General features: G+C 42.1%; 1 protein-coding gene across 1 annotated transcript in view; it reads left to right on the forward strand.

Moving 5' to 3' along the window:
• The window catches only part of CHST15 (carbohydrate sulfotransferase 15), a 102,708-nt gene extending 97,463 nt beyond the window's left edge, over positions 1 to 5,245 (forward strand). The window contains exon 8 of the mRNA XM_050959478.1: positions 335 to 5,245. Coding sequence (XP_050815435.1) covers positions 335 to 525 — 191 coding nt within the window. The 3' untranslated portion in view covers positions 526 to 5,245. The remainder of the gene's footprint in view (positions 1 to 334) is intronic.
• Positions 5,246 to 12,019: the final 6,774 nt, after the last annotated feature.

The following is a 12,019-nucleotide window of genomic DNA, read 5'->3' on the forward strand; positions in this document are numbered from 1 at the left end:
TAAAATGAAATAATTGTTACCAAAGAATGCACATTAATGGTTATTTTTACTGTCATATTTGTTTTCTGAAAACATGTCTCTACATCTAGAAATGATTTGTGTTGCTTATTGCTAGGATGATTAATTGATATGAAAGGAAATCTAAGTATTTCCATGTAATCTAACTGAAATTTATTTTACTAAACTAAACCCATAACCAATATTCTGGAACATAACCACTGTTAGCAAAATTGCATTAATTTTTTCTTGACAAACCTATTTACTTGGCCATTTACATTCTTTAACATTAACATTTTGGGAAGAAATACATTAAAACAATTTTCTTTGACTGCAGGGCCTATAAGTGAGAAACAAGAAGCTCTAATTACAAAGAGTCCTGCATCAAACACTAGACGTCCTGAAGACCGAAATCTGGGACCCATGTTACCAACGACAAAGGCAATTCTAAGAGACTTCTATAGGCCTTTTAATACAAAACTGGCGCAAGTTCTTTTTGATGATGCTTTTTTATGGAAAAAGACATAATATGTAAATTCACTTCCACAAATACACTGCTTTAAGGAGTTTTTATTTTTTAAAGTGTATTTTTGCGTGCACATATTTACCTTTTATCCATTCCAAGGAGAAGCAAATCTAATGAGATGAGAGTTCTCTTCCCCTTAGCATATGATATTTCACTGAAGCTAGATCACATTTTCCTTGTGAAAATGTAAAACATCCTGCTTATCAATCTCTTGCCATTTCTTTCCCCGCAGCAACAGAGCAGTATGGAAATAGCACTGAAATTAAGAAGTTCTTTTACACTGTCTGGCTGTGGTTTTGAAGTTTAATCTTCTCTAAAACAGTACAATACATAATTAGCATTGGTCTCTTCATGGCATCACTTTCAAGGTATGTTCTCCCCTCATTCATTCCAAAGTAATAAAAAATATCCATTAGCCATTAAAATCTCTATTTGAATTTAATCCAAAATTATTTTTTATTACTACAGCGCATCAGCACATAGTGCAGAATCTGTTCACCCAGATTAATGCTATTACTTTAGTTAATTAACTAATCTGATGTATAAAAACATAACCAAGTGACTTTTCAATGTATTACTGCATTTAAGTAATTCCCAAATCTAATTAACCCCTCCAGTATGCTACAGTTTGTAGTAAGAGAAGAATTGCATATTCCATGCAAGAATGAGTAATTTGAAAATATTAAGTTAAAGAAAAAACTATACATTTTTGGGCATAATATAGAATAACAGAAATACACAAGTTTCTATTTGATTTTTTTTTAATTTTACTTATTTAAATGCACATATGTAGAGTACACTCATCTACATATTTTCCCAAGAAACCAATAATGCGTCTGATGTTAAGTCCAGTGATATCAGTGGAAGTCTTTTATTTCTGTGGGATTTGGATCAGGCCCTACATGAATTATTGTGTAATTTTCCATTATAAAGAAACATGTTGAATTTCTGAAACCATTTAAAACCTAATGACTAAATTCATATACTAGTACCATACAGTATCATGCATGACAGTATATTGCCTTACATTCTATTAGGAGAAGTACAGATAAACTGATGAAGTTGCACACATTCTTTGTTTCCCTGGTTGGACAATTTATATGCCTCTAGTCCAAAGTAAGTTCAGCTGTGCAATATTTCATGCTTTTCATTTACAATGGAGCAAGCTACATTCACCTTTCAGTTACACCCACACAACCTCATTGAAGGCAGAATTTGGCCCAGCATATTCTAACTGTAAAGTTGACTTATTTTTTAAATTAGAGTGGATTGTAGCCAAATAAAGACACTTAGTTCAGTATAGTTTCTTCTCAAGGACTAGGTGATACCTTCACTGAAATGAATCCAAACTGGATCAACTAAAGCTGATGCACCAAAGTCCAAAGAACCAGTTCCAACTAGTATATCGTGCTCTTACTTTTGGATACTGTCATTTTGTTCTTGTGCCTGTGTCCATAGTAGAGCTGGCTGAATAATAATAAAAAACAGATGCAGAAACATATTTGCAAATAATTGTACTGACTTCACTGCATTGCTGTCTGTGGGGTCATATTATTTATTATTTACCAGTATTCCCTTGACTGACGTATAGTGTGGAGATTTGTTCACAAGCTCTGAACATTTCACAAATGATTATTCATGTGAAAATTCATGTCAGAAGTTCGTCACTGGGTATTGACTATTTGCAAATCTGCTGTTTAAAAAGATTCAGTCATCCAATCTGGGAGCGGAAACAATACCACGGAATTGAGGTGACCCATTCTCACACCGCAAATGTTCATAGTTTACAGAGACAAGTTGGGAGAGGTAATATCTTCTGTTGGATCAACTTCTATTGGTGAAAGAGACCAAGCTTACACAGAGCTCATCTGTAGGTCAGGGAAAAATAGTTTACAAACATATATTCATAATTGTTCATGAGAACTAGTCAGTGAATACTTATGAATATTTGACATATTTGCCAAAATCAGAATTGATTCAATCACTCTGTGAACAGAAATAAGGTCTAAATTTTCAACAAATATTATTTACACGGTGGTCAGCCCTATTGTATTCCAGAATTAGTAGTCAGGAAAGTTGGATGAAAACTACCAAAAGCATTTTTCTGTGGGAGTTCATTGTACTGGTTCGTTTTCACTGGTTTCCATTCAGTTGTTAATAGCACAGATCCTGAACTGCTGGTGCAGATTTACCAATGCTAAATGCTAAAGATCTTTTTGTTAGCACTTTGTATCAGGAATGACAATGTGACCAAATTGCATTGAGCTAGATTGTACAGCATTCATCCATGTTGAGCAGCGCTAGCTCACATGACTAGTCCCATTGAATTCAGTGGTTGCAAAGGGGACTGTGGGTGAGAGACAGTTAGGGCCCCAGGTGGCTGTTACACCCCATGTTTCATCTCTGGTGACAATCTCATCTAATGGTGCAGTCTACAAACAGCAGCTTTGCCTAATGGATACAGTTGTTGGCGGCAACTCTACCTAGTGGGATCAGTTTCCAGGCAGCAGCTCCACCGAATGGGCACAGTTCTTGGCGAGGGAAGAGGAACCCGGGCCCTCCCGCTCCACCAGCTTCCTTGGGTCACTTCCTGCCTCCTTCTGCATTCCAGCTGGCCGTCGTCTGTCCTTGGGGAACGCTGCATTCCAGGCTTCCTGCCCCAACCCCAGTCTGTGGGGCATAGCCCAAATCACAGACTAACTTTTAATGATCAAAACCTTTGTAATTAAGTCTTCTTTGCCCCCAGCACCATGCTGGGGCATTACTCAGTTCTAACTCATAGTACAGAAGAATACATCCTACCTGTTTACCAGCATTATTTCCCACTGGACCCTGACTTTGTGTTGGAGGATTCCTACTCAAGGTTGGACAATAATGGGACCACAGCCAGAGACCTATTGGGTCGCAACCAGATCATGTACAGCAATGTATCAGAAGGATGCCAGCTGATAACTGGTACAAAGGTTATTGATTCAAAAATGGAAAAGGAAGAAAAAACTAATATATTCCAAAAAATGATTGATGAAGATTTGGAAAGATCAGATTTCCCTTGTGCTCAAAAGAAGTGCTGCTAAATGTATACAGGCTAGATCTCTGCTTTTTTGAATGTAAAAAGAAAGAAAAATATCTGAGAAGAGCTAGGATGTTTTAAGGTTATCATCATGCACTTCATGATTTGGTGTCCTAAGACTGCATTTAAGATGTATTGCTGCACTCCAACAAACTGTGTACTTTATCAAATGCCAATTATTATTACTGATTTCTCAGGTTACTGTAGTCATTAGGAAAATGGAAGTGACCTTTCTAACGAGGCTGATTTTATTGCCCCATCTCTTCAGGTGCCACCTAAAAGTGACATCACAGTTTGACAAATTGTGGCATCATAATACAGGATTATGACATCACTTGGTAAAACAGCAGGAGCAAGTTGGTAAAGTGGGACTTTTCCATTTATAAAAAGCAACAAAGAGTCCTGTGGCACCTGATAGACTAACAGATGTATTGGAGCATAAGCTTTCATGGGTGAATACCCACCTGTTAGTCTATAAGGTGCCACAGGACTCTTTGTTGCTTTTTACAGATCCAGACTAACTTCGCTACCCCTCTGATACTTTTCCATTTATGTGCAGATACCACTGTTTATTCAGGATTGGAAAGAAAATATCAAACTAGTGTCTCTCACAGTAGACTGGCATTTGGTAAATTAGTACTCTTCAAAGATACTGACAGGTCTTGAGATCCAAACCCTCTCTTTTTAGCCAGAGAACAGGTACAGTATGGGTGGCATCATGCAAGCTTCCCAGTGCTGCCTATCCAGGGACTTGAAGCCTGACTTGGCAAGAAGCCCTCTATGGGTCAGAAGATGGATAGTTCAGTTCCCAAGACTCTTTGTTCCTCTGCTGGACAATAATTCAATGATGGTAACTGTTGGACACTGGACGTGGGTTGGATTCTAAGAGGTAAACTAGATGGTGAAGGCATAAGTAGCAATGCTATTTGCTCTAGTACAGAGCCATCCAGCAACCCCATAATGATACTTTTGTTTAAAATGTGTATATATTTTAAGTATAGTGTGTTTTAAGGCTCGCCAAAGTGTGCCAGTGGCTCTTTGCCACCTGAAGAACATGGAATACATGTGTCTCACCCACTGTTTTCACTTATTCCTTTTGAATAATAGTAATCAGGAAAGCTGTAGATACTCTCGTACCAGAGTCACTAAGGGAAGGGCCATTTCCAAATGTTGTCTCCACTATAGTTCAGCAACATGGCAGAAGAATGCAAAATGTGTTTTCTGTAAGATCCTTGGCGTTAAATCCAAGAATTTTTGATGGGTGGAAAAAATGAAGTAAAAACACAACAGTAACAAAAGCCTCTTACTAAGATAAACAGACTTTCTTATTTACATAGAAGATGATACATTGTTGTCTATTGATTCCAGTATATAGGCTTATATGCTTCATCTTAATAAAGGACATAAACAATGACGTTGTTACAGCTTTGAAAATGTCTTCCTGCCAAGAATTAATATAGTTTCCAACTAAGCCAAGAGTCTTCTATAACAGGCAAGACAAAACTGTGTGGCAGAAAGTGATTCGTGTAGATACAACATGTAAATCTAATACAGGCATGTTTAATATTAACATGCTGTACTGTGTGAGTGACTGTGTTTCGTCATGTTTTTGAAATATTATGGTTCCTAGTTTAGAAAAAATGCTTATGTTGCAGTGCCACCTTATGGTCAATGTGGGGAAATAATATTTTGTCCAATGAACCAACTTATATTTTCTCTAAGGAGTAAAATAAGAATATTTCAGTTACACAAATATTTGTCCTACGGTATAAAACAGGAATTTATTTCTCAACCATGTGTCTGCAAGGGATGGAAAAGGAAGTGATAAACCTTTTTCAATTACTGTCATGAGGTCTTATGCAAATTTGCTAACGTCCACTCCAAATGGATACAGTTTCAGTCTTTGATACAATAATGATGCTTAACATTTCAGGGATTTAATTCAGCCCTGCTGGTGCAGAAAGATTCAAATTTCACATCCTTCCCGTAATGGAGACCCATGCACTGGTGAATGACATGCAGCATTTGCACAGCTGCTCTTCCCCAGGGGCTCCACCACAGCGAGGATAGCTTTACATTTTAGTTCAGGCTCCTTCTTAGCCCTGCCACGAGATACTATCTGGGAGATGAGCTGAGTCCGTTTTTGTCCATGGGTGGTTCCCTTCAGAGAAGTCACTGCAGGCACATCACACTGCAACAAAAGCTTTCCAAGTGGGCTTTCCTCCACCAGAGGCCCTTGTCCTTCAGATTCCACTGGTACAATCCACTGTGAGCCCAAGCCGAACCATCTGTGGAGCGCTGCTCACACACAGGGCCTGATCCCATAAGAATACCATGACTTTGTTCCAGTGCCATTTAAGTCAGTGGGAGCTTTGACATTGACAGCAACTGCCACTCACCGAGCTCCCCTGTCCACTCAGTGGGAGTTCTGTGTGGGTGTGGCTTTCAGGGTTAGGTCCACTGATGAATTATTCTACACAGTGCTTCTCAGAGGAAAAGTATTGCTATCCCCATTTTAGAAGTGGGGAAACTGAGTCTCTAGACCATGTTGCCTCATTCTAAAAGGTCCTTTTTTACTGTAGCTCAAATAATAGACTGTGATAAAATGTCGACTTCTGTACAGAAGGGTTCATTAGCACAGATCTCATTAAAGGTAGAGCCAACTTCTGGCAATTGCCAAACCTGTGCCGGGGACCCAAAAGTCTTAATTCAGCACAGGACTGTGAAGGCTGCTGCTTAGTAATAGTAATCGATACTTGGAGATGCACTTACTCGCAGGCAGAGGAGAATGAATGGGGCAGAGCAGTCGCCAAAAATATTCTTGTGGCTCTGGGAGTGGTGGGTGCAAAATCCTAAAGCCAGCTCTGGTACAAAGCCTGTCAGCACTTCCACTGGCAATCTATGTTTAAAGATTGAGCTAGATAAGTTTAGGAAGGGGATGGTGTGATGACATTGCATGCAATATCATATGGCCTATCTGCAACGGCTATTAGCGAATATCTCCAACAGCCGGAGATGTGACACTAGATGGAGTGGGCTCTGAGATACTATAGAGAATTTCTTCCAGGTGTCTGGCTGGTGAGTCTTGCCCATATTCTCAGGGGCTAACAATGCCATATTGTGGGGTCAGAAGGAATTTTTCCCAGTCAGAGACTCTGGGGGGGTTTCACCTTTCTCTGTAGAGTGCGGCACAGGTCACTTGCTGGTTTGAACTTGAGTAAATGATGGATTCTCTGTAACTTGAAGTCTTTAAATCAAGATTTGAGGACGTGGTTATGAGCCTATTGCAGGAGTGAGTGGTGAGGTTCTTTGGCCTGCGATGGGCAGGAGGTCAGCCTAGATCGGAGGTGGGCAAACTACGGCCCGCGGAGCTGTCCTACTCAGCCCCTGAGCTCCCGACTGGCCCCGACCGCTCCCTTGCTGTTCCCCCTCTCCCGCAGCCTGAGGTTGGGGTGGGGATCTCGGGAGGGGGCAATTAGGGGACAAGGAGCAGGGGAGTTGGATGGGTTGTAGGTTTTGAGGTGGGCAGTCGGGGCAGGAAGTGGGAGGTGGCGAGGCAGGCTGTTTGGGGAGGTACAGCCTTCCCTATCCGGCTCTCCATACCGTTTCACAACTCTGATGTGGCCCTCGGGCCAAAAAGTTTGCCCACCACTGGCCTAGATGATCAGGATAGTACCTTCTGGCCTTAAAGACTATGAGTCTATGAGCTTTGAATCAGGTTCCACATTTTCAGTCCCTTAACAGTTTAGACTAGCCTCAATTGATTTCAGCACTGGTAAACTTCTGCAGGGAACCTCTACTCTTAAATATCCACTTTTGTAAAAACTCTGCTTGCTCTCTGCACTGCATCAATCAATACAAAGGCATTTAAAATGATTATTGGTCAAGTCTGCATGACAGGGGTCTAATGGATTGCCAGGCTCAAATCTGCCATACAACATTAGGATCCTATCCTGCAGTGTATATATTAAGTTGCATTTAGCAGAACTAATTTTTTTTAACAGATCCAAGTGGTAATCACCATAGTACATTTCACAGGCAGGAGATATTTTTTGCCATTTTAGTATCCCTACGCTCAATAAAAACAATTGTCTGCGCAAAGTACATATAATTTTCGTAATGCCTCAATCAGTTAAATGCCCAGCAAAAACATTTCATACGAGCAAGTGTTGCTCTCACTAGTGCACCCTCAGCAAGGAGTTATAGTGAGATATATGCATTTCAGCAGCACTGGAGGCACTTAGTCCTCAACCTCTTGCTTCCAGGGCAAGCATATGTTTCACTGTAACCGCTTGCCCTTATGGGCTAGGCTTTTTTTGATATGGCAAAGCAAAACAAAATAAAAACAGTTGAGAGACTGAGGCACAGGCTAATCCCCTGGAGCCAGGCTTTTTCTGATCCATGTACTTTGCGGTGCTGGAGGATACTTCTGGGTAGAAGGGCTGGAGTAGCATAAAGGGTCTCTCAACGCTCTGGAATTGGCAAGAGAGGATTGTTCCTACATAGGCACTGCAGAAGGCAGCCATAGGGCTAACCTCAGAGGACCCTCTCAGAAGCCCGCATGTAGGGGAGCAGGTTGGGGCAGGTGATGGAACACAGGAGCATGCCTGGAGCAGAGCCACAACACAGTGCTGGAGAGATTCCAAGCCGTGCTGCAATCCATAAGGTAGCACAAGGAGGTTACTGTAACTTAACCAGGCTCCTTGAGCTAAACGATGCAGTGGCAGCAGCCCAGCGTGGGGTGCAAAGCTGCAGTATTTAAATCGGAGTTTGTACAGATTGGTCCGACGCTCATTGAAGTCAACGGGAGACTCCATTGACTCCAGGTGGCTTTGAAACAGTCCTATCATATTGTAAGTACTCTAAAATGTCACATCTGACTGGTTAGTGCCTTATGTGAGAAATGGGGAGTAGCTCCCATTTCAAGTGACATTGGAAAAGCTCACTTTGCAAAACAACAACAAAACCCCTTCTCATTGGAAATGCATTTCCAACGGTCATGCACAAGAGCTATTTTCCAGCTTACTAGACTGTCACTCAGAAGATTTGAAATGCTTCTTTTGCTGTAACTGACAGCTCAGCTTTGTGGGGTTGGCTTAAAGTTGCTCCAGGAAGGCAGGCGGTGGTTGGCAGTAAGGGGGCCAGAAGGAGTTCAGGCCACAGAAAATAAGCAGAACCATACTGGAGGAGAAATAAGAAATGTATGGCATTTTTGCTCCTTTAATCTTTGCAGTGAAGTCTGGGTGAGAGGTGGCCAGATTAAGGCAGGGACTTTAGGGGCTGCAGCCCAGGGCCCCGGCTCAAGGGTGAGTCCCGCAAAAATAAATCACACGCAGCAATCTCTGGGCTGCTAAAAGGGGCGCTCAGGCAGGCTGCCTGCCATAGCCGCACACGGCTCCTGGAATCGGCTGGTTGCTGGCATGGCTCTGTGGCCCTTGGTTAGGGGGTGGGGAGTGGATGTGGCTCTGCACGCTGCCCCCACCCCAGCACTGTCCCCACAGCTTGTGGGTGTGGGCAGCATACAGAGACCTGCTCCCTTCTTCTTCCTCGTGCAGAGACGTGCTAGCAGCCAGCCGCTTCCAAGAGTGGCGTGGCTGAGCCTTGCTGCACTGCCGGCCGGGAGGCACTTGTGGTAAGCGCCTCCCAGCCAGAGCCTGCGCCTCGCACCCCCTCCTCCACCCTAACCCCCTGCCCCAGATCAGAATCCCCTCCTGCACCCACATTTCCTCCCAGGAAAAAGACTTGTATGCAGGGACCCCACAAAATCTAATAGCCCCGGGCCCCCAGGAGAGTTAATCCGGCCCTGCCCCCTGCAAACAATGCCCCTGATTATAACTGGTATCTAGCCATGGATGAATATCTTAATAGTATCATTCCATCTGAGTTTGAACCTTTGAAGTCAGATTTTAAAAAAGCAACAATTCTCTCAGACCTGTATTTATGCATAGATCATTTTATTATTTTGTATGTAGATTGCAGAAATGGAGAGGGGGAAGCTTAGAGAGCACAGAACGTGTGCTGTAAACACAATTTACTATTTCCTGAAGTTTACCAATTCCTTCTCCCCGACCCTCTTATATGGTACAGTATGTGGCCACTTTTTGATTATGCATAACAGACATGGAAATCTAGGGAGAAAATGATGAAAGAGCATGTACAAACGACAAGAGCTTTCAGGCTGCTATTTGTTACCAAAGTAGCAGTTGCTGTGGTAACTCATCACATGGCACTTGTGGCATCTGAGAGCTGTGGTACATGGCTCGGGTGACCGGATGGCCTAATTTTATAGGGACAGTCCTGATTTTTGGGTATTTTTCTTATATAGGCTCTTATTACTCCCCACCCCCGTTCCGATTTTTCCCACTTGCTGTCTGGTCACCCTATACATGACACCTTTTAAAAGAAAAATACAGATGAGCCATTAGTGAACATTGCTTCTTAGTGTCACAAAATAATATGGTTTAAGTCACATGCTCTCTTTAAATGAAGTACATTTGAGGCGCTGCACACTTTTAAAATTTTTTTCGTCTATGTTAAGAAGGGGCAGCATTGCATTTGAAGTTGGATGGGAAGGGGTTGGCATCAGAGAGCCAGTGCTGTGATGTGACAATAACTCCTATGGCGTTTGTTTAGGCTATGAGCCCTGATCAAGGTCTATTTAAAATCAACTGGGATCTTTCCATTGACTTCAGTGGCTTCGAATCAGGCCTTAATAACACACAGAAATGGTGACTTGTGAGAATACTACCTGTGTGAATTTCAGGTGTTGCCCACATATTTGTATATGATTCTTCTCTGCCAGACCATGCTCTCCCCCATCCTCACTTATCTTATGCTGCAGTATCATCTAGTGATTAGAGCAAGAGACATGGGGTATGTCCAGACTACCCGCCGTATCGGCGGGTACCGATCAATTTTTCGGGGATCGATATATCGTGTCTCATCTAGACACGATATATCGAACCCTGAACGCGCTCCTGTCGAGTCCAGAACTGCACCGGAGCGAGCGGCTGTAGCGGAGTTGACGCGGGGAGCCGCGGACGTCGATCCCGCGCCATAAGGACCAGAGGTAAGTCAATCTAAGATACTTCGACTTCAGCTAGGCTATTCACGTAGCTGAAGTTGCATATCTTAGATCGATACCCCCCCAGTGTAGACCAGCCCTAGTTCTCAAGATTTTCAAAATTTCTATTCCCAGCTGTCATGGATTTCCTCTCTTTGTGATTTTGGGTAAATTACCTAATCTCTTTATCCCTTGAAAAAGGGTTTAATACAAAACCAACGTGGTGAACCAGAGCGTGATTATGCATCTTGGTGGTGGTTTTACTTCCCAAGCCAATATATCCTGCCTCGACTGTGCTCCACACTTCCCACAGCACAGTTCCAGTCTCATCCAGCAGAGACAACCAGCATTGCTAGATGGCTGCAGCGGATCCTTTTTGCTGAACTCCAAGCTAGGGGGCTTCTCACAGCCTTGCTACTTGTGGCCTTGAAGAAGTTATCTCACAAGATGTATTATCAAGGGAGCCAGCAAACAGGATTTGAAGGGTGAGCTCCAGGGGAAATGAAACTCTGAGAGGTCAGACTTAAAACCTGTTCGTCAGTTCCCATCATTGCCTAAAATGTTTGGATTTCCCCAGAGACCATCAGATAGTTGGGGTTACCTATATCCTGGGGTATTGTGAGTCCCAATTGATTATTGTTTGCAAAGAGCTGAGCTGGTCAAAAGTTCTCAGATTTTTGGAGCTTCAAACAAATTATTTGTGGGAAAAAATTCAAAATATTTTATAACATTCCCCTCCCTTTTTTTTTGTTTTGTTTTTTCCAGTTTGTACAGTAGTCAAAATTTGCAGTAATGTTAACAATTACTTTTTTAAAATTCTCTATAGTTTTCAACCTAACCTTTTGAAATTCTGATATGGAAGGAGCCATGCAAAGGGTCAGAGTTATTTATATACTTATTTCTCTCCATAATTTTGTCATCTCAATCCTATCCTTAGGGTGACACCCACTTGTAGCTACTTCTTACTTCAACCATGAATCAAATCTAGCCAACTCGCTATTGCCCCTTCAGATCCTCCTCCTCATGCAGTATCCAAAATCTGGCTAAAATGAACATGCTACAAGTTTCTGGGATTCAGTCTGGTCATTCTGCCAAATGAGATCATAGCTGGGGCTCAAGAAACCACCTTTAATGGGACATTGAGTTACAAATCCAAAAAAAAAAAAGGTTAGATTAAAAAAAATCATACTACCATAAAATATGCATGAAGATAAACTAGTATAAAATAAATAAAGAGGAAAATAAGACAACAGCATGCCCCAAGGGTCCGTCCTGGGGCCGGTTTTGTTCAATATCTTCATTAATGATCTGGAGGATGGCGTGGACTGCACCCTCAGCAAGCTTGCAGATGACACTAAACTGG

This window comes from Gopherus flavomarginatus, chromosome 6 (genome assembly GCF_025201925.1).
Source record: "Gopherus flavomarginatus isolate rGopFla2 chromosome 6, rGopFla2.mat.asm, whole genome shotgun sequence".
In the NCBI taxonomy this organism is placed as follows: Eukaryota; Metazoa; Chordata; order Testudines; family Testudinidae; genus Gopherus; species Gopherus flavomarginatus.